We start from the raw sequence: 25,975 nt of genomic DNA, 5'->3' as shown, positions 1-25,975 counted from the left end.
TGTGTCGAAAAATTATTATTTCATAAATTGCAAGTCTAGGTGCGAAATTATGAAAAATCCAGGAATAACGTATTACTATGTGTGTGCTAGCTCTGAATAGCCGATTTGATAAAGAATTGAGCTATTCAAATACAAAACCAACATTTGCATTGATCACAAAACTTTACAAACATTTAGCAAAAAATAGTTAATCTACTATTAAACTGAAAATCGTTCAAATCTTCAGACTTTCATAAACCAAATCGTGTAGCAGGTAGAGGTCAATCAATTCAGACATCAATATGGCGTACATGGGGGTGCTCTGATTTACCCATAAACATGCCGTATTGCACCATTGCAACATATTTCTTCACAAACGACAGACACAGAAACAGATGACGGCCCAAGTACAAGGTAAAAGACGATGCCATCATACAATTAACATTCTTTTATTTAGAGGCAAAATGATGCCATGCAAAGGGGACATTTGTCATCTATTTAGGGCATTTTGAAGCACATACAAGTTGTTTTTATTGTCAGGATTCATTCATAAATCTCAAATTTCATGTATAGAGTAACAAAAGCCAGATCTTTGCTTTCTTTCAATTGTACAAAACAATATTGCGAAAAAAAAGTGCCAGAACATCGGAGATGGTAATGTTTTCTTTCTGGTGATCTCCTAAATATGACCCAATATCCAAAACATTGTTGAGGGTGATCTTTCAAATAAATACGGTACTTATAAACCATTGTTGAGGGTGATCTTTCAAATAAATACGGTACTTATAAAACATTGTTGAGGGTGATCTTTCAAATAAATACGGTACTTATAAACCATTGTTGAGGGTGATCTTTCAAATAAATACGGTACTTATAAAACATTGTTGAGGGTGATCTTTCAAATAAATACGGTACTTATAAAACATTGTTGAGGGTGATCTTTCAAATAAATACGATACTTATAAACCATTGTTGAGGGTGATCTTTCAAATAAATACGGTACTTATAAACCATTGTTGAGGGTGATCTTTCAAATAAATACGGTACTTATAAACCATTGTTGAGGGTGATCTTTCAAATAAATACGGTACTTATAAAACATTGTTGAGGGTGATCTTTCAAATAAATACGGTACTTATAAAACATTGTTGAGGGTGATCTTTCAAATAAATACGATACTTATAAACCATTGTTGAGGGTGATCTTTCAAATAAATACGATACTTATAAACCATTGTTGAGGGTGATCTTTCAAATAAATACGGTACTTATAAACCATTGTTGAGGGTGATCTTTCAAATAAATACGGTACTTATAAAACATTGTTGAGGGTGATCTTTCAAATAAATACGGTACTTATAAACCATTGTTGAGGGTGATCTTTCAAATAAATACGGTACTTATAAACCATTGTTGAGGGTGATCTTTCAAATAAATACGGTACCCCGGTACTTATAAACCATTGTTGAGGGTGATCTTTCAAATAAATACGGTACTTATAAACCATTGTTGAGGGTGATCTTTCAAATAAATACGGTACTTATAAAACATTGTTGAGGGTGATCTTTCAAATAAATACGGTACTTATAAAACATTGTTGAGGGTGATCTTTCAAATAAATACGGTACTTATAAAACATTGTTGAGGGTGATCTTTCAAATAAATACGGTACTTATAAACCATTGTTGAGGGTGATCTTTCAAATAAATACGGTACTTATAAAACATTGTTGAGGGTGATCTTTCAAATAAATACGGTACTTATAAACCATTGTTGAGGGTGATCTTTCAAATAAATACAGTACTTATAAAACATTGTTGAGGGTGATCTTTCAAATAAATACGGTACTTATAAACCATTGTTGAGGGTGATCTTTCAAATAAATACGGTACTTATAAACCATTGTTGAGGGTGATCTTTCAAATAAATACGGTACTTATAAAACATTGTTGAGGGTGATCTTTCAAATAAATACGGTACTTATAAACCATTGTTGAGGGTGATCTTTCAAATAAATACGGTACTTATAAACCATTGTTGAGGGTGATCTTTCAAATAAATACGGTACTTATAAAACATTGTTGAGGGTGATCTTTCAAATAAATACGGTACTTATAAAACATTGTTGAGGGTGATCTTTCAAATAAATACGGTACTTATAAACCATTGTTGAGGGTGATCTTTCAAATAAATACGGTACTTATAAAACAATGTTGAGGGTGATCTTTCAAATAAATATGGTACTTATAAAACATTGTTGAGGGTGATCTTTCAAATAAATACGGTACTTATAAAACATTGTTGAGGGTGATCTTTCAAATAAATACGGTACTTATAAAACATTGTTGAGGGTGATCTTTCAAATAAATACGGTACTTATAAAACATTGTTGAGGGTGATCTTTCAAATAAATACGGTACTTATAAAACATTGTTGAGGGTGATCTTTCAAATAAATACGGTACTTATAAACCATTGTTGAGGGTGATCTTTCAAATAAATACGGTACTTATAAAACATTGTTGAGGGTGATCTTTCAAATAAATACGGTACTTATAAACCATTGTTGAGGGTGATCTTTCAAATAAATACGGTACTTATAAACCATTGTTGAGGGTGATCTTTCAAATAAATATGGTACTTATAAAACATTGTTGAGGGTGATCTTTCAAATAAATACGGTACTTATAAACCATTGTTGAGGGTGATCTTTCAAATAAATACGGTACTTATAAACCATTGTTGAGGGTGATCTTTCAAATAAATACGGTACTTATAAACCATTGTTGAGGGTGATCTTTCAAATAAATACGGTACTTATAAACCATTGTTGAGGGTGATCTTTCAAATAAATACGGTACTTATAAACCATTGTTGAGGGTGATCTTTCAAATAAATACGGTACTTATAAACCATTGTTGAGGGTGATCTTTCAAATAAATACGGTACTTATAAAACATTGTTGAGGGTGATCTTTCAAATAAATACGGTACTTATAAAACATTGTTGAGGGTGATCTTTCAAATAAATACGGTACTTATAAAACATTGTTGAGGGTGATCTTTCAAATAAATACGGTACTTATAAACCATTGTTGAGGGTGATCTTTCAAATAAATACGGTACTTATAAAACATTGTTGAGGGTGATCTTTCAAATAAATACGGTACTTATAAACCATTGTTGAGGGTGATCTTTCAAATAAATACGGTACTTATAAACCATTGTTGAGGGTGATCTTTCAAATAAATACGGTACTTATAAAACATTGTTGAGGGTGATCTTTCAAATAAATACGGTACTTATAAACCATTGTTGAGGGTGATCTTTCAAATAAATACGGTACTTATAAAACATTGTTGAGGGTGATCTTTCAAATAAATACGGTACTTATAAACCATTGTTGAGGGTGATCTTTCAAATAAATACGGTACTTATAAACCATTGTTGAGGGTGATCTTTCAAATAAATACGGTACTTATAAACCATTGTTGAGGGTGATCTTTCAAATAAATACGGTACTTATAAACCATTGTTGAGGGTGATCTTTCAAATAAATACGGTACTTATAAAACATTGTTGAGGGTGATCTTTCAAATAAATACGGTACTTATAAAACATTGTTGAGGGTGATCTTTCAAATAAATACGATACTTATAAACCATTGTTGAGGGTGATCTTTCAAATAAATACGGTACTTATAAACCATTGTTGAGGGTGATCTTTCAAATAAATACGGTACTTATAAAACATTGTTGAGGGTGATCTTTCAAATAAATACGGTACTTATAAACCATTGTTGAGGGTGATCTTTCAAATAAATACGGTACTTATAAACCATTGTTGAGGGTGATCTTTCAAATAAATACGGTACTTATAAACCATTGTTGAGGGTGATCTTTCAAATAAATACGGTACTTATAAACCATTGTTGAGGGTGATCTTTCAAATAAATACGGTACTTATAAAACATTGTTGAGGGTGATCTTTCAAATAAATACGGTACTTATAAAACATTGTTGAGGGTGATCTTTCAAATAAATACGGTACTTATAAAACATTGTTGAGGGTGATCTTTCAAATAAATACGGTACTTATAAACCATTGTTGAGGGTGATCTTTCAAATAAATACGGTACTTATAAAACATTGTTGAGGGTGATCTTTCAAATAAATACGGTACTTATAAACCATTGTTGAGGGTGATCTTTCAAATAAATACGGTACTTATAAACCATTGTTGAGGGTGATCTTTCAAATAAATACGGTACTTATAAACCATTGTTGAGGGTGATCTTTCAAATAAATACGGTACTTATAAAACATTGTTGAGGGTGATCTTTCAAATAAATACGGTACTTATAAAACATTGTTGAGGGTGATCTTTCAAATAAATACGATACTTATAAACCATTGTTGAGGGTGATCTTTCAAATAAATACGATACTTATAAACCATTGTTGAGGGTGATCTTTCAAATAAATACGGTACTTATAAAACATTGTTGAGGGTGATCTTTCAAATAAATACAGTACTTATAAAACATTGTTGAGGGTGATCTTTCAAATAAATACGGTACTTATAAACCATTGTTGAGGGTGATCTTTCAAATAAATACGGTACTTATAAAACATTGTTGAGGGTGATCTTTCAAATAAATACGATACTTATAAAACATTGTTGAGGGTGATCTTTCAAATAAATACGGTACTTATAAAACATTGTTGAGGGTGATCTTTCAAATAAATACGATACTTATAAACCATTGTTGAGGGTGATCTTTCAAATAAATACGGTACTTATAAACCATTGTTGAGGGTGATCTTTCAAATAAATACGGTACTTATAAACCATTGTTGAGGGTGATCTTTCAAATAAATACGGTACTTATAAACCATTGTTGAGGGTGATCTTTCAAATAAATACGGTACTTATAAAAATTGTTGAGGGTGATCTTTCAAATAAATACGGTACTTATAAACCATTGTTGAGGGTGATCTTTCAAATAAATACGGTACTTATAAAACATTGTTGAGGGTGATCTTTCAAATAAATACGATACTTATAAACCATTGTTGAGGGTGATCTTTCAAATAAATACGGTACTTATAAACCATTGTTGAGGGTGATCTTTCAAATAAATACGGTACTTATAAAACATTGTTGAGGGTGATCTTTCAAATAAATACGGTACTTATAAACCATTGTTGAGGGTGATCTTTCAAATAAATACGGTACTTATAAACCATTGTTGAGGGTGATCTTTCAAATAAATACGGTACTTATAAAACATTGTTGAGGGTGATCTTTCAAATAAATACGGTACTTATAAACCATTGTTGAGGGTGATCTTTCAAATAAATACGGTACTTATAAACCATTGTTGAGGGTGATCTTTCAAATAAATACGGTACTTATAAACCATTGTTGAGGGTGATCTTTCAAATAAATACGGTACTTATAAAACATTGTTGAGGGTGATCTTTCAAATAAATACGGTACTTATAAACCATTGTTGAGGGTGATCTTTCAAATAAATACGGTACTTATAAACCATTGTTGAGGGTGATCTTTCAAATAAATACGGTACTTATAAAACATTGTTGAGGGTGATCTTTCAAATAAATACGGTACTTATAAACCATTGTTGAGGGTGATCTTTCAAATAAATACGGTACTTATAAACCATTGTTGAGGGTGATCTTTCAAATAAATACGGTACTTATAAAACATTGTTGAGGGTGATCTTTCAAATAAATACGGTACTTATAAACCATTGTTGAGGGTGATCTTTCAAATAAATACGGTACTTATAAACCATTGTTGAGGGTGATCTTTCAAATAAATACGGTACTTATAAACCATTGTTGAGGGTGATCTTTCAAATAAATACGATACTTATAAACCATTGTTGAGGGTGATCTTTCAAATAAATACGGTACTTATAAAACATTGTTGAGGGTGATCTTTCAAATAAATACGGTACTTATAAAACATTGTTGAGGGTGATCTTTCAAATAAATACGGTACTTATAAAACATTGTTGAGGGTGATCTTTCAAATAAATACGGTACTTATAAACCATTGTTGAGGGTGATCTTTCAAATAAATACGGTATTTATAAACCATTGTTGAGGGTGATCTTTCAAATAAATACGGTACTTATAAAACATTGTTGAGGGTGATCTTTCAAATAAATACGGTACTTATAAACCATTGTTGAGGGTGATCTTTCAAATAAATACGGTACTTATAAACCATTGTTGAGGGTGATCTTTCAAATAAATACGGTACTTATAAACCATTGTTGAGGGTGATCTTTCAAATAAATACGGTACTTATAAACCATTGTTGAGGGTGATCTTTCAAATAAATACGGTATTTATAAACCATTGTTGAGGGTGATCTTTCAAATAAATACGGTACTTATAAAACATTGTTGAGGGTGATCTTTCAAATAAATACGGTACTTATAAACCATTGTTGAGGGTGATCTTTCAAATAAATACGGTACTTATAAACCATTGTTGAGGGTGATCTTTCAAATAAATACGGTACTTATAAACCATTGTTGAGGGTGATCTTTCAAATAAATAAGGTACTTATAAACCATTGTTGAGGGTGATCTTTCAAATAAATACGGTACTTATAAACCATTGTTGAGGGTGATCTTTCAAATAAATACGGTACTTATAAAACATTGTTGAGGGTGATCTTTCAAATAAATACGGTACTTATAAAACATTGTTGAGGGTGATCTTTCAAATAAATACGGTACTTATAAAACATTGTTGAGGGTGATCTTTCAAATAAATACGATACTTATAAACCATTGTTGAGGGTGATCTTTCAAATAAATACGGTACTTATAAAACATTGTTGAGGGTGATCTTTCAAATAAATACGGTACTTATAAACCATTGTTGAGGGTGATCTTTCAAATAAATACGGTACTTATAAACCATTGTTGAGGGTGATCTTTCAAATAAATACGGTACTTATAAACCATTGTTGAGGGTGATCTTTCAAATAAATACGGTACTTATAAACCATTGTTGAGGGTGATCTTTCAAATAAATACGGTACTTATAAACCATTGTTGAGGGTGATCTTTCAAATAAATACGGTATTTATAAACCATTGTTGAGGGTGATCTTTCAAATAAATATGGTACTTATAAAACATTGTTGAGGGTGATCTTTCAAATAAATACGGTACTTATAAACCATTGTTGAGGGTGATCTTTCAAATAAATACGGTACTTATAAACCATTGTTGAGGGTGATCTTTCAAATAAATACGGTACTTATAAACCATTGTTGAGGGTGATCTTTCAAATAAATACGGTACTTATAAACCATTGTTGAGGGTGATCTTTCAAATAAATACGGTACTTATAAACCATTGTTGAGGGTGATCTTTCAAATAAATACGGTACTTATAAACCATTGTTGAGGGTGATCTTTCAAATAAATACGGTATTTATAAACCATAGAAACAAAGTGGTACAGTTGTTCAAATTACCTCAATTCCATGCTCTCCTCTGTCTACATAGTCACCAAGAAACAAAAAATTTGCTGGAGTTAATAGTGGGCTCATCCTCCATAAAACTTTTTCAAAACATACCAAGTCATGAAAGTTGCCATGAATATCCCCTATAATGACACATAATTCATCACAGTATGACATATTGCATTTACATATCAAGTATATCATATCGCATTTACATATCAACTACATCATATTACATTATGAAATACATCATATAGCAAGTACATATATTGCATTTATATATAAAGTACGTCAAATCACATTTACATATCAACTACATCATATCGCATTTACATATCAACTACATCATATCGCATTTACATATCAACTACATTATATCGCATTTACATATCAACTACATGATATCGCATTTACATATCAACTACATCATATCGCATTTACATATCAACTACATGATATCGCATTTACATATCAACTACATGATATCGCATTTACATATCAACTACATGATATCGCATTTACATATCAACTACATGATATCGCATTTACATATCAACTACATGATATCGCATTTACATATCAACTACATTATATCACATTTACATATCAACTACATCATATGGCATTTATATATCAACTATATCATATTGCATTTACATATCAACTACATCATATCACATTTACATTTCAATTACATCATATCACATGTATATATCAACTACATCATATTGCATTTACATATCAACTACATCATATCACATTTACATATCAACTACATCATATCACATTTACATATCAACTACATGATATCGAATTTACATATCAACAACATATCGCATTTACATATCAACTACATTATATCGCATTTACATATCAACTACATTATATCACATTTACATATCAACTACATCATATTGCATTTACATATCAACTACATCATATTGCATTCACATATCAACTACATGATATCACATTTACATATCAACTACATGATATCGCATTTACATATCAACTACATGATATCGCATTTACATATCAACTACATTATATCGCATTTACATATCAACTACATTATATCACATTTACATATCAACTACATCATATCGCATTTACATATCAACTACATCATATCGCATTTACATATCAACTACATCATATTGCATTCACATATCAACTACATAATATCACATTTACATATCAACTACATAATACCACATTTACATATCAACTACATGATATCGCATTTACATATCAACTACATGATATCGCATTTACATATCAACTACATGATATCGCATTTACATATCAACTACATCATATGGCATTTATATATCAACTACATCATATTGCATTTACATATCAACTACATCATATCACATTTCAATTACATCATATCACATTTATATATCAACTACATCATATTGCATTTACATATTAACTACATCATATCACATTTACATATCAACTACATCATATCACATTTACATATCAACTACATCATATCACATTTACATATCAACTACATGATATGGCATTTACATATCAACTACATGATATCGAATTTACATATCAACAACATATCGCATTTACATATCAACTACATTATATCGCATTTACATATCAACTACATTATATCACATTTACATATCAACTACATCATATTGCATTTACATATCAACTACATCATATCGCATTTACATATCAACTACATCATATCGCATTTACATATCAACTACATCATATTGCATTTACATATCAACTACATAATATCACATTTACATATCAACTACATAATATCACATTTACATATCAACTACATGATATCGCATTTACATATCAACTACATTATATCGCATTTACATATCAACTACATTATATCGCATTTACATATCAACTACATCATACCACATTTACATATCAACTACATTATATCACATTTACATATCAACTACATCATATCGCATTTACATATCAACTACATCATATGGCATTTACATATCAACTACATGATATCGCATTTACATATCAACTACATCATATCACATTTACATATCAACTACATCATATCACATTTACATATCAACTACATCATATGGCATTTACATATCAACTACATCATACCACATTTACATTTCAAATACATCATATCGCATTTATATATCAACTACATGATATCACATTTACATATCAACTACATCATATCGCATTTACATATCAACTACATCATATTGCATTCACATATAAACTACATGATATCACATTTACATATCAACTACATCATATGGCATTTACATATCAACTACATGATATCGCATTTACATATCAACTACATCATATCACATTTACATATCAACTACATCATATCACATTTACATATCAACTACATCATATGGCATTTACATATCAACTACATCATACCACATTTACATTTCAAATACATCATATCGCATTTATATATCAACTACATGATATCACATTTACATATCAACTACATCATATCGCATTTACATATCAACTACATCATATTGCATTCACATATAAACTACATGATATCATATTTACATATCAACTACATAATATCGCATTTACATATCAACTACATTATATCACATTTACATATCAACTACATGATATTGCATTCACATATAAACTACATGATATCACATTACATATCAACTACATTATATCGCATTTACATATCAACTACATTATATCGCATTTACATATCAACTACATCATACCACATTTACATATCAACTACATTATATCACATTTACATATCAAATACATCATATGGCATTTACATATCAACTACATCATATGGCATTTACATATCAACTACATGATATTGCATTTACATATCAACTACATCATATCGCATTTACATATCAACTACATCATATCACATTTACATATCAACTACATCATATCACATTTACATTTACAATACCAAACTTGCACTTGTAGATCTAATTACTGACATCACAGACAAAATGGACGCAGGTTACATCACATTTGGTATATTTATAGATTTCAAGAAAGCATTCGATACAATTGACCACCACAGTTTATTACAAAAATTAGAGCATTATGGGATTCGGGGCCTGCCACTTAAATGGTTTCACAGTTATCTAGAAAATCGTCTCCAGACAGTGGATGTCAATGGTACCGTATCACCCCCAAACCAAGTTAAATGTGGAATTCCCCAGGGTTCAATACTCGGCCCTCTATTATTTCTTCTCTATATTAATGATATTAACTCCAGTACCAATGCCTTTGATTTTCGTTTATTTGCAGATGACACTAACCTATTCAACTCACATAAATCTAACCAAATTAATCTTAATACTATTAATACAGAATTTAAAAAAGTCGTTGACTGGTGTAAAGCTAACAAACTAACAATTAATGCCAACAAAACAAATTATATGGTAATTAAAACTCCACAAAAACAAGTTCATATTAATGGATCCCTAGAAATTGATAATGTACCGTTAGAGGGCGTAACATCAGTATCTTACTTGGGTGTCAATATAAATTCGTCTTTGAACTGGAAATCTCATATTAACAAAGTCACTAACATACTTAGCTCTAAAATTGGTATAATCTCACAAATTCGACATTATGTCCCAAAGTATATTCTTATTCTATTATATAATACCCTGATTCTTCCACATTTAACGTACTGTGTTGAAATATGGGGAAACGCTTATCCTACCCTTCTTGAACCGATTCTACGACTCCAGAAAAGACTTGTGCGGCTTATCACTTTTTCAAAATGGAACTCGCATTCTGCAACACTGTTCCGTTCTCTTGAAATTCTGGACATTCACAAACTATGTAAATTCCACTCTTGTCTATATATTTTCGATTTAAATAAAAATCGTTTTGCACGCTGTCCTGATACCTACATCAACACTCCTTCTCATAATTATCCCACTAAAATAAATAGAAGTGGCAGCCTCTCTATACCAAAAACAAAACTTTCTATAACCCAGCATAACATAAAGTTTGCATCAATTAAGCATTGGAATTCACTAAGACCAGAACTACAAAATGCCAATATTAGTAGATATTTTTTTAAAAATTGTCTGAAAGCTGAACTTATATCTGAATATTCAGATTAATTATACGACTATTGGTTGACAACTCACTACAGACTGACTGATTAACTGATTGACAAGCCGACTAATTGACTGGTAGTTTGTACAATGTGATTGATTGTTTTGCGATTAGAAAAATATTAATTTATTTATTTTGCAATTAAGTGACTTATTTATTCAATTGAATTATGATTATTCACCATATCAGGATAGAGCATAAAAATCACATATACATATATATGATTACCTTTTGATATTTGTTTCATTGACAGACTGATTGTTTGCTTGATTTTGCAGTTTAGTGATTAGTTTATTTTGTAGAAAATGATTTATTAAATTTAGTGATTTGTTTATTGTGCGACAAAATAATGTTTATATTCACTCAGCAATTTCAATGACTTATTTATTTTATTTTGATATTTAGTAATTGAACTATAATGTTGCGCCACTTCACGATAAAAATATATGTATATGATAAATTTATGATAATCCGCACGTCAGTACAGTATTATTTCTTATTCCGGGTCTAGAACTCGACTAGCTCAAATGAGCTATTTCCATGACCCACACCAGCATCCTTTGCAGTGGTAAAAAGAAAAAATTAATTGTGTTATGTATATTTTCTTTTTCTGGTGTAAATAAATAAATACAAATACAAATATCAACTACATCATATGGCATTTACATATCAACTACATCATACCGCATTTACATTTCAAATACATCATATCGCATTTATATATCAACTACATCATATCACATTTACATATCAACTACATCATATCACATTTACATATCAACTACATCATATGGCATTTACATATCAACTACATCATACCGCATTTACATTTCAAATACATCATATCGCATTTATATATCAACTACATCATATTGCATTTACATATCAACTACATCATATCACATTTACATATCAACTACATCATATTGCATTCACATATCAACTACATCATATTGCATTTACATATCAACTACATCATATCACATTTACATTTCAAATACATCATATCGCATTTATATATCAACTACATCATATTGCATTTACATATCAACTACATCATATCACATTTACATATCAACTACATCATATGGCATTCACATATCAACTACATCATATCGCATTTACATATCAAATGCATCATATCACATTTACATTTCAAATACATCATATCGCATTTACATGTATATATCAACTACATCATATTGCATTTACATATCAACTACATCATATCACATTTACATATCAAATACATCATATGGCATTTACATATCAACTACATCATATTGCATTCACATTTCAAACACATCATATCGCATTTATATATCAACTACATCATATGGCATTTACATATCAACTACATCATACCGCATTTACATTTCAAATACATCATATCGCATTTATATATCAACTACATCATATTGCATTTACATATCAACTACATCATATCACATTTACATATCAACTACATCATATGGCATTTACATATCAACTACATCATACCACATTTACATTTCAAATACATCATATTGCATTTATATATCAACTACATCATATTGCATTTACATATCAACTACATCATATCACATTTACATATCAACTACATCATATGGCATTTACATATCAACAACATCATATGGCATTTACATATCAAATACATCATATGGCATTTACATATCAACTACATCATATTGCATTCACATATCAACTACATCATATCACATTTACATATCAACTACATCATATTGCATTTACATATCAACTACATATCACATTTACATATCAACTATATCATATCACATTTACATATCAACTACATCATATCACATTTACATATCAACTACATCATATCACATTTACATATCAACTACATCATATCACATTTACATATCAACTACATCATATTGCATTTACATATCTTATTAACAAAATTATGAATACCAGTAAATTGGAAAATCGAAAAAAAATCAATCAATGAAACAATTGCTTGACAAATCTACCACCAACAGGAGGATAGAAATAAAAATGACTATTAGACTGGTATTGTGAAACTCACCAAGTATGTATGTAGGAGCACTCAGCCTAAGAAGCCTCGATTCAGATGCCAGCACATCCTTGGCCTCACGACATATTGCTAATAGACATCTAGCTAAGGCTCCTTTCTCGACAGCTCCCCAGCTGAATGCAGTTTTGGCATGTTCATTGTTTTCTCCTTTGATTGCTCTTTCAAAATACCTAAGACCAGTTAGCATTTCATTTGGATGTGACCGCTGAATAGCAAAAAATATAGTCTGGTCAATTTCTTAGGTTGTACTAATACATAATATACAATATGTGTAATAGCATGAGTTTATTGAAAATTGTATATCAACACCATGCCACCTGTAAATTAGTGGTGGTGGTGGGTGGGTGGGTGGGTGGGTGGGTGGTTAAATGTATGAATCCAATTTAAAAAAAAAAAAATTATGAGGAAAGAGGGAATATACGGTTCATTCCTGGTAATCAATGTTCTAGCTCCCAGAAAATGTTCACAGGCCTTTTATTAATTTGCATATTACAATGCATTCTAACTATTTTGAATTGCTGTATAGTCACACCAATTAGTTAATAAAAATGGGATATATTACCAAAAATATATTATTATTAATAATTTATAATGATAGTTTTGGTAAAAAAGATTACACCGAAATTTAGAAGTGATGATAGACTCATTGATGATCAATTACTTCTCAATTTCATAATTATCTTCAAGTAGTCTCAATTGGCTGATCTTGACTTTAGTGTATTGTTGAATAATCCTCTTCTAGTGTGTTCTTATATTTATTTGCTTTCAACTTTTGATCACAACACAAACCAGTCAGCCCTTTTCACTCAGCTGCTTTGTCAATCAATCAATCAAATATTGATTTATTTTACCTAATAATATACCCTTGTAATTTACAAAACAAATTATAAGAATCAAATACAAATAGGTAAAATAAGAACCAGAAATAGCCGTTGGCTAATCTAGTCTGATTCCTCAGAAACAAATGAATTATACTGTCTTGGAGGGTGATTTATAATAACCTGAAACTGTATATATAAATGAAGCAAATAATAATAATATAATAAATAATGATAATAAATAATGATTATTCAATTATTTTTTCTTTCATTTTTAACTTAAATAATTTCCTTGTGGTAATGTCTTTTATATTCTGTGGTAGCTAGTTCCATAGCTTGGGGCCAGTATTTTTAATAGAACGTTGACCTACATTAATACGGTACTTAGGAATTATTATTAAATTTCCTTTGGTTTGAAACCTAGTATGATAAGTTTTGGGTACATGCTGAAAGAGTTGGGATATAGAATTAGGAAAATGTCCATGAATACTATCAGAAACTAAAAGAGCTAATTGGAACTGGCGTTGCTTGAAATAGAACGTACAATTTGTTTTTGAATAATAAGTATTGGATGTAAATGAGTTTTATAGGTATTTTCCCCAGGTTTCCAACATATATGAAATATGCGGCAAAATACCTGTTGACCTTGGAACAGTTTTTCTTAATTTACAATGTATATATGATACCTGCTTTGACACTTGTTTTGCTCATCACATAATCAATAATGTTTTTCCAATTTAAATTGTGGTCCAGCAGCACACCAACATATTTAGTACACTCTACCGCACTAATGCTTTGGTTTCCAATTGTCAAACTCCCAAAAGTCGCTACTTTTGTATTTTTACCTCTGAATAGTATATATTCAGTTTTGTTAGTATTTATTGTCAGTTTATTACAGTCACACCAGTCAACTATTTGATTTACCTTTTCATTAACATAGTGTAGGTTGATACTGTTCCCAGATTGAAATGTATGAAATAAACTGGTGTCGTCTACAAACAGACAGACATCAAAGTATGTATATGCTAATTCTATATCATTAACACAAAGAAGAAATAAAGTAGGACCAAGTATAGACCCTTGCTAAACACCGCATATTATTGGAAGCGAGTCTGATGTTACACCATTCACACTTACAATGTACATGTTGTCCCCTATTTTGTAAACAGCTCTCTATCAAGTACAAAGGTAGGCCTCGAATCCTGTATCCAGATACATGTAATTTTCTAAGTAAAATTGAGTGATTAACAGTGTTGAACACCTTTCTAAGATCTAAACAAAATTCCAAGAACTACATTGGGCCATTCCAGTTTATATCTGCACCCCCCTGTTGATGAGCTTGTGTGTTTACTTCATACAGGGTATAATTTCCATGGGTGTATAAGTCATACAAAGTTTTATTTCCAAATCACAATTCACCATACAGAAAAGGAAATCCAAAACTATAGTTCCTACTTATGGTGTTGAAGAGTTCCATTGTGCCACCATACAGAGTAGGATTTCCAAATATAACTCTCATCATATGCTGATTTACCAAGTTCAAAATTTTATATTTGATAATGGAAATCCAAACTAGTCCTGATTCACGGTGTTGATAAGCTCATTCGTGCCACCATCCTTATCTAATTTCAGTAATAACTATTTCATACTGGCCCAATTTTGGTACCATATACAGTCAGAATTCCAAGTTTTTTTTAGTCATACTGTTGGAAATCCAACCTCATCAACCGGTATGTGGCGAGATAAACTAAGCCATATTTTATTTAGTAGCCATAACTGCCTGGATTTCCAGGAATTTTTTTTCCATCCTCGTCTAGATTTTCAGATTCTGTTTCTCCATATACAGTTGGAATTCCGGGGTATTTTCCCCATCATACAGTGCTGGAAATCCGACCACATCAACAGGGGGGGGGGGTGCAGATATAAACTGGAATGGCCCATTCCCTTCATAAATTTCATCAAATACCTTTTGTGCTAGGTCTATAACAGAGAGTTTTGTACTAAATGTTTCTCTAAAGCCGTACTGCTTGAAATAAATTATTGTTTATTTATAAATAAACAGTTAATTGTTTGTTGATTATTTTCTCGAATAATTTACTTAATTGAGGCAGTACTGAGACAGGTCTATAATTAGCAGGGTCAAAAGAAGTTCCCTTTTTGAAGATAGGGTTAACCACAGTCCCTCAGGATAGAAGGACTGTGGGGTAACCTTTGCTATTTTAAGAGTATTTCAAAATGAACCTGAAGAGAATGAAAGATTTCTAATGTGAGAGAAGGGCTTAGAAATATACTCCGCTGCATGTATGAGTAGCTTAGCACTTATTTGGTCATAACCAACTGCCTTCTTTTTATCTAACCCTCTCAATATATCTGATATTTAATGAGCAGTGGTACCACGCAAGAAAAGTGAATTTGTCACATGTGTATTGTAAGTGTTGAATGTAAGTGGTGAAATTTTGTTTGCAGGGTTCACCCCAACCCTGGTGTTTCCTTTTCCTAATATTTCATTTATTATTTTCCAAGTTTTATCCGTTTTTTCCATTATATTCAACAAACTGTTCTGAATAGAAATTACGCTTTGCATCTCTTAGAACATTTGTCACATAATTTCTATAGCATTTATATTTAGCCACACTGTCCGCATTATAATTACATCTAACCATTTTTTAAAACAATTTACGTTTTTTTGTTATTGCTCTTTTTAACTCTATAGTTAACCAGGAATTTTGGGAACCAATTTGTTTGGTAATAAGAGGGGCATGTTTGTTACAAATATTCAAAAAAGTGCCAGAGAATGCGTCATGTACATTATCAACATCGTTACTACTATACATCGGACCAGTTCTGACTTTCAAGTTCATTTTTAAATTTGATTATATCAAGCTTGGAGTAGTCACGAAATGACATTTTACCAGTTTCCGGAAAATACGTTTCTAAGTCTTGGAAAATTCCAGAGATTGGTAGGTGATCAGATACTAAAAGTATTTCAACCTCTATTGTCCCGGTACTGACAAAATTGAATGAATATTTGTGAATAAATGGTCAATTACACTAAGAGAGCTAGTTAGTGTGTGTGGGTACATTAAGAATTTGTTTAAAGTTGTAGCATGACAATGTGTGGCAAAGATTTCTAACAAGACTAGGGTCTAAATTGTTTAAATTAATATTCAAGTCACCAACTAAGACACATTTGGAATTAATTGGTAAATTATGCAACACTGAATGCGCTAAACTGTCTAAAAACTCAACAACATTTGTGTTTGGTTTTCTGTAGATTATGACAATTACCAGCGACTTATTCCAACCAACATTAACATTTATCCATAATGTTTCAGCGTGTTATACCTCGACATCAATCAAAATATAATTTAAAGAGGTGTGGATATAGGCCCCTACTCCACCACCCCTATGATTTGTTCTGCCTTTTGTTTCTAAAGAGTAATTATATAGATTGGACATATCTTTATTTTTGACTTGCCATATTTCAGAAAGTGCTCAAGTGTGTCAAGACGAAGATGAATCTGTATGTGTTAAATTTTGTAGCTGGTATTGCTTTAAGCATGCAATATACACATAAGCAATGTCATATGTGAGTGACCACTGTATGAATTGTCTACTCCTTGTTCATGTACATTCGTTTTGTGTTTCTGTCACACAGAGAACCATTCGAGATACCGACATGCTATACATAAAGTTTAAAAAATAAATCACCAAAAACACAGTATTAGTCCATGTACCTGCATGCTAAATATAAAGTCAATCTGACATGAAATTCCAAAAATGTTTATGTTTTGGCATTTCTGACCAAATTTGAAGATTTAATAGTCAATCTACACCTCTTGAACAAATTACCATCTTCAACAAATAAGGAATCTTCACACTTGAAATAAAAACTAACAATCTAGCAGTTTGAAAACAATTCTTGAAAATAGCATTTCTGCCAAAAATTCAACAAAATAAAAACAAATAGCATGCCACAGTCCCTGTTAGTTATGTACATGTAGTGATATAGTTGGAACATAAACATGTCAGAAGTAAGGATCCAGAAGATGATGCTTGATTATGATGATTTTTAACAGTAAAATGATTGACATCTTGTATCTGATTGTCAAACGAGTACTTGTCCATATTGAGAAATATTGCTTTGGAACAGCATTAATTAAAACAAAATGGCCACCAGTCAGCCATTTTGAATACATCTATATATCTATAACATGATGTATAATGAATATATAAAATTTGAACATAATCAGTCAAAGCATATCAGAGATATGCCATGAGGCTCTAGAAGTACATTTATTTAAACAAAATGGCCACCAGTCAACCAATAAAATGACAAATCATTTGCTTACGATGAAACTGAAAGTTGAATTTGAGAAAAATGCAGCATGACCGGATTGCGCAACCATGATCATTTATTTGCTGCTACGCAATTCAGTTGTGTTCATTTTTATTTGAAACTTCATTTAGAATATACTTTCGTTACCAATAAAATAAAAAACATTGTATTTGACGTACCAGGTTCGTTAATGTGATTTTTTTGGAAAAAAATGACACTGGTGACATTGCAACAAAATTTTAGGCGGTCAGCAAGAAAAAAATGTATCAAAATTTTAGATTAGCTTCCGCAATAGTTTCTTTCGTCTTGGGTTGAACAACTGCCGGCGTTAAAAGTCGGCGGATTTTTCAATGAAAATAGAAGTCCCCAAAAAATATTTGATGATTTTTTTTGAAATTGTGAACCCCAAATAAGCACCCACCAGCCGTGATATTGCTGAGATGGGCGAATTTTCGGCAGAATTCAGTATTACCTGTATTGTATGAAGAATAAAAAAAAATCATTAATTGCACAAAATAGAAGATATCATTACGAAATGAACATCCTTAAGAGATGTCCACCCCAGATCCCTAATACTAAATAGGAAAGCAATTTCTTTGGCAGTTTTGGAAAAGAAGTTGAAAATAACACTTTTCACTAAAAATATTAAAAAAATAATAATGAAAAAATTCACTTAAAATACAAATTTGAAGATAATGCTACCACATCAACAGGCCACACACCTACATGCTAAATAGCAAGTCAATCAAACTGAATTTTTTTGAGAAATTGATGAAAATATAAATTTTTAGCATATTTGACCCGATTTCCAGATTTGTTGATGGATCCACTTCTCTTGAACAAATTACCATCTTCAACCAATAAGGAATCTTCATACCAAAAATCAAAACTAAAGTTTCAGTGGTTTTAGAGAAGAATTCGTCCATGGACCCCTACATGTATAGCTCAGTGGTCCTTTGGACTGCTGAGCTAAAAAAAGATTAATGGTTAAATCAAGAATGTTTACACTCACCAAATTGAATGAGTCTACAGATGTAGTTCTCTGAAATCGATTTTTGTCGCCTTCCATTTGTTTATAATGGCATGACATACTTGATGCTGACATCACTGCAGTACCTGCAAATAGCCAACAAATTCATTATTAAATACATACATGGCTCTGATGCGAAATGAATTGTCATGTCATAAACTTCCTCTAGAAATTAAGCAATGTGACTGCTGCTTTTCAGTACAATTTGAAAACTCATTTAACACACACAGCCTACTGAAAGCCTCTACGGATTAATTTGAATTAAATTGAGATTAAAGAAAGAAAAAGGAGACACAAAGTACAAATAATGAATACAGTTTACTATTATATTAGAAGCACATCTCCAATAAAAGTAAAACTGCATTTATTGCACGCAAAATCTATGAAATACATCTTATTTTATTTTAAGATGCTAGGAAGTAGAGTTTTAAAAATGGAAAAGTCTTAAATATGTCAAACATGCAAAAACTTTACCTTTTTAAACTTGAAAACAGGAAATTCAAATGAAACACTGTCGTGTATCTCTATGGTATAGGTGGTTCTCTATGTGATTTGTTTAATTTCTGACAAAATCTGCTCAATTGTTTTGATAATTGTTTGTAGCTATCCCTTATAAAGAATAAAATGAGTAAAGCATACATAAATACCTTGCTGAAGATCCCAAAGAGCACTGACATCAGAAAGAGTTCCACTTCGACGGACTTTCACAGAATGCATTGCTAACTCATACTTTGCTTTAACAGGCTTCATTACAATACCGTTATCAGATTCACCTAAACAGTAAAACATAGTAAATTAGCTGAAACCTTATCTACAAAATATATCACAAATTGGGCTCAAAGATAAACCATGCCCAAGAATGCAATTTATACTATATATTGATTGATATAAGGTAAGTATGGTGTAATGTAATAAAATCAGAGTAATTGTAAATAACAAAATCCAGTCTTACCATCAGTACTCATATCACTTGAAGGTATTCTGAACTTTCCACTTTTATTGAGAGCTGCACACTTTATTTTTTTACTCTTGTGTCTTTTAACTACTGTTCCTTCTTCTTCTGTGTCTACAGAGTCTGCAGCAGAACTAAAAAAATATCTAGCTAAATAACAAGCAACATTATGGTAAAATTTCATTGAGCTCTCGGCAGCCGGAATAACAAAGATACTTACTCTTTTGGCTTTGGTGCCACTCTAGGTAGCTGAAATAACAAAGATACTCACTTTGTTGGCTTTAACATCACTCTAGGTAGCTGGAATAACAAAGATACTTACTCTGTTGGCTTTAACATCACTCTAGGTAGCTGGAATAACAAAGATACTTACTCTGTTGGCTTTAACATCACTCTAGGTAGCTGGAATAACAAAGATACTTACTCTGTTGGCTTTAACATCACTCTAGGTAGCTGGAATAACAAAGATACTCACTCTGTTGGCTTTAACATCACTCTAGGTAGCTGGAATAACAAAGATACTTACTCTGTTGGCTTTAACCCTTTGCGCCCCAATGCGGCCATAGACGGCCGCTTATTTCTGACCAAAGATAACCCAATCCGGCCGTAAAAGGCCACCCGTTAATGCGCTGTCAAAATCCCAATGCGGCCGTAAACGGCCGGTATTTCATAGATTGAAACAGAAGTTGATTCTGATCTCCCATGATCTTTGCATGAAAAAATAAATTGTTGATGAAAATAATTAGAAATACAGGTACGTTCAGACTGAAAATTATATACGAATTGTCCTCGTACTTTTCTTGTACAACGGGTTTTTCGGACGGTGTTTGTGAAGAGCTGTGACAATTTGCATAAATAAACAAACACAGCGGCATGTTTGGTGAAAGTTCATTTATTCTACCGCAGTTTTTATCCAAAATAAACGCATAATACATATAAAATTTATATTCATCTGAACTGGAAACATTATTTAAATAAATTACCTATATAAAATGTTGTTTTTCCTTGTTGGCGAGTTTTTAATGTCGAAAAATCAGACTGTCATCGCAATCAGTCTTGCGTGCCAGCAGAGGTCAACACGTGAAAATTGCCGTAGTCGCTGGTTCCGTAAAAAAGGCATCCCAGTTTCGTTGCTATTTTTCACTGCAAGTCCTTATTTCGCCTCTGTTGTATTTCCACTGGATATCCGTGTATTTTTTTCATTCACAGTGTTCAAATATCGCTTTAAAATGGGGGTTTTAAACGGGAATATCCAATGACCTCTGTAGGCCAAACGACACTGTCATCAATTACCGTTGGTTTGAATATTTAAACACAATCACTGTGTCGTTGCCCCGGTAATTCCCGCCCTACTGTTCCATATGTATATTCCTAATAAAGAATCCTGCCAAATAAGGAATACTTCTTCCGAAGATATGAATAAATTACACACTAATTTGACTGTGGCGGGAATATGCAAGGTTTTTCAGTGGTTGACAGACACGATCATTCAGTTGACCTCCACTGCGTATTTGCATTTGTTTGTAAACACAGCTGACTTGTAATCGAACGAATTAAATTCCTGTCGAGTATTTTTGGATTTTTTATGCAATTATTCACAACTATTTGTGTGATACGTTTAAAGTTTTAACTCAGTGATGAATTTCCAAACTGTGAGCGAACAGCAGACTACGGGCCCTAGTACCGGGATGCAACAACAACCGGCCGACTCGGAGCTGTCATCGCAAACTGATCGTGACGCAATTCTGAGATTTTTCGATGAGTCTGATTCAGACACTGAGTTTGAAGGCTTTACAGTGGAAGAAATAGACGAAGGGAGATTGAGATGTGAATTGCTATGCCAAAATACCAACTGTGGCAGTGGCAGTGACATCGGTACTAATGAACTGTTAGACTTGTTGAATGCCGATGCCGACAGTGACTCGGACTCTGATGCCGATGACATCGCCAATACACCAAACATCTGGTCAAATGAAAGGACCGACGTGAACATTCCAGCACATTACGACCAGTTTTCAGGACCAAGACATGGTGTTGGTTTCGACGGGGAACCACTGGATTTTTTTAAATTATATTTTACGGACGATTTTTTTGGATTTGTTGGTCGGGGAAACAAATAAATACGCTAGACCATGGTTTATAGTTCCATGGCTAGACATAGACAGGAAGTTACCGGGCGCGTAGACCGGCATTGGTATGAAATGGACAGAGATGAAATGAGTGCCTATTTCGGTGTTATCATAAATTAGAAACCAAGTGAATTGTAAATAAAATGTGTGTTTTTTTTTTAAATGAAATGAAACTACAGTGTCCTAGTCTTCTTTTCCCTGTGTACATGTCAACCTACCTGGCTCACACTGAATTGGTAAAAAGTTTTGGGTAATGGGAGTACAAATATGCAAATTAGTAATGGGCCCTGCAACATTGTTGCAACAAAGTATCTATGGTGTGCAAAGGGTTAACATCACTCTAGGTAGCCGGAATAACAAAGATACTTACTCTGTTGGCTTTAACATCACTCTAGGTAGCCGGAATAACAAAGATACTCACTTTGTTGGCTTTAACATCACTCTACTAGTAGATAGCTTGAGTAACAATAATACTTACTCTGTTGGCTTTAACATCACTCAAGGTAGCCAGAATAAAAGATACTGTGAAATACTTTATTTTAGCTGGAATTAATTTTCGCTGAAAAGGCATTTTGGGTGTTTTGTATGAATTTATTTTCACTGATTTTTGACGAGTTGAATGTGAAATATAGGGAAAAAAGTACATGTATATTCGCTGGATTTTATTTTCACGGAATCATCCTTTCAGGAAAATAGCGAAAATAAATTCCAAGCGAAAATAAAGTATTCTACAGTACTCACTTTGTTGACTCAACATCACTCTAGGTAGCTGGAATAACAAAGATACTTACTCTGTTGGCTTTAACATCACTCTAGGTAGCCGGAATAACAAAGATACTTACTCTGTTGTCTGTGACATCACTCTAGGTAGCCGGAATAACAATGATGTTCCTCTAAATTTTAACTGACCAACAGCATTTAAAAATTCACTGAGAGAGAGGCTAGCCTTAGGTTCTGTTCCAAACACTCTGGACAAGAACAATTGGTGAAAATAAATGACAGTTAGCATCAATGGTGGTTTAATACTTGTCTTGTTCTATGTGGTTGTTAGTAATTATAAATATATATATAGTTCCATCATAGGAAATGAATGTACAATGTACAATGTATTTAAGTACAGAATTTATCATGCAAATTCTATTTCCTAGATATTAGGATGTAAATGACAGAGGTGTGTCTATGGACAAATTAAGTTCTCATTTAATGTTTTGCTAAACATTAAACACAATTTTTCAGCACTTCTATTGAAGATACAATAGTATTTAGCAAATATTGTAAACAGTTCTAAAAGAATAACAATTTGTTTGCAGTAGTGACTTCAAAGAAAGCAATTATATATATATATATATTATATAAAAATGTAACATACTTTGAAATCATGATGGCATTATTTTCACATATACTAAAACAATAACTTACTTTGCACTGGCAATGGCATCATTTTCAACTATCTCATCTGTTACAGTTAAGTTTTTAATTCTTCTTATATCAGCAACCATTTCTCTGAAAACAATAATACAAATAATGACATAGCTCCACTGTTAGATATCATCACAAAATGAACAAATCTGGAAGAGGTCCACCAATATACCAACCAGAAAATGGTCTAGAAATAAAATAACCCTATTACACATCCCTGATCTGATCAGATCAATATCAAATCAACAGCATTTCTGATTAATGGGGGAGGGGAAGGGGGTGGAACCACTGTTCAATAATAAATATAAGATATGCCTAATTAGCAAAATTATCACAAAAAGACAGAGAAAAATTCAATAATAGTGTAATTGTAAGAGTTGTACCAGTATATCTTGTCACTGACAAGAGTGTTGCATACTGTCAGAATATTGGCCAAGTAATACAACTACACAATTTTGAGGGATTTAAATATTTGGGAATTTAACTTCATTAAACTTTCAATAGGGTAATTTAGTAATGAGTGCACTACAAATTTTTAAGCATGTCTGCCATAATGTGTCTAAATAGTTAAATATAAAGCCGGAAAAGTTGTAAAATGAAAGTAAAAAAGATTCCCAATTACTTTTCACTTCACCTGCCATACAGGTGGAGCTGATCTCATGGGAGTGTGGAAATGGCACAAGCCAGGTTACATTTGTACAACAAAATAAACAAGGGACTTATGACCCTTGTAGATCCTTGCGACATTGGTGATGAATGTCACCGGTCTGGGCTCAGTGCGTGAAGCAATGATCAACAGGCTCATTAATATTCCACCAATCAGCATTAACTTGTCAAATTAAATTTGATTAGATAGAGAACATACCGAAACTGAAATTTTGCACAGACAGCATTGAAGGAACACTGAAGATACTAGGTTATACACCACTTTGAGAATACCAGCAAGAGGTCATTGATGTTTACATTTCTGGTCACGATGTTTGTGTGAGTGTTGGTCTATCAAATCACCGACTGTCTGAACTCAGGCAAGCATTGGTGATAGTAAAGTTGTGGGTATAATAAATATGATCGATTTTTTGCATTATACCACTCAGTGACTCGCTCAAGGTTAAAACAATTCAAAGATATTGCAATGTATCTTGTGTATCTTCCATGTAACATATTCTTGACTGCTATTTAAAACCTTTTGGATGCAAATTAATTTTTCCATTGCCATCCATCGTAGCATGCTTTGTTATCTGGAACAACAAAACTATATGTATTAATGGGAGATCAGTGTGTTACTTGGATTTTATCAATGAGGGAATTCTTTATGTATCACACCTGTTTAAAAGTAATGGTAAGTTTGAAACCTAGGATGATTTTTATCTGCTTAGTTTTACATTAAATCACCTACTTTTTTTTGGCAGGGAAATATCTCTGCTCTCCCAGATAAGTTTAAAACGTAATCTATATTTACAGGACCTGAACTACCATTTAATGATCAAATTTACTATCTGAACAATTGCCACACTAAAATGATTTGTAAATACATAGCTTCTAACTACAAAACAATTTCTTAAAGGGGAACCGCTCAATCCCTTGGATTGCACCAAAGAATCATGGGACACTATTGTT

General features: G+C 31.9%; 1 protein-coding gene across 2 annotated transcripts in view; it reads right to left on the bottom strand.

The window, feature by feature from the left end:
* The window catches only part of LOC102807058 (uncharacterized), a 97,072-nt gene that overhangs the window by 30,634 nt on the left and 40,463 nt on the right, over positions 1-25,975 (bottom strand). The window contains exons 6-12 of one of the 2 annotated variants that reach the window (XM_085491432.1): positions 24,359-24,442; positions 23,782-23,907; positions 20,811-20,944; positions 20,506-20,631; positions 19,841-19,944; positions 13,663-13,876; positions 7,500-7,630 (exon numbers count right to left, since the gene is read on the bottom strand). In XM_085491432.1, the coding sequence (XP_085347558.1) occupies positions 7,500-7,630; positions 13,663-13,876; positions 19,841-19,944; positions 20,506-20,631; positions 20,811-20,944; positions 23,782-23,907; positions 24,359-24,442 (919 nt within the window). The remainder of the gene's footprint in view (positions 1-7,499; positions 7,631-13,662; positions 13,877-19,840; positions 19,945-20,505; positions 20,632-20,810; positions 20,945-23,781; positions 23,908-24,358; positions 24,443-25,975) is intronic. The other variant, XM_085491433.1, reaches the window with a different exon arrangement.

The sequence above is a fragment of the Saccoglossus kowalevskii genome, chromosome 16, assembly GCF_978046115.1.
Source record: "Saccoglossus kowalevskii chromosome 16, keSacKowa6.1, whole genome shotgun sequence".
Taxonomy (NCBI): domain Eukaryota; kingdom Metazoa; phylum Hemichordata; class Enteropneusta; family Harrimaniidae; genus Saccoglossus; species Saccoglossus kowalevskii.
The sequence above is the reverse complement of the archived record's forward strand: the minus strand, read 5'-3'. Positions and strand labels throughout refer to the sequence as shown.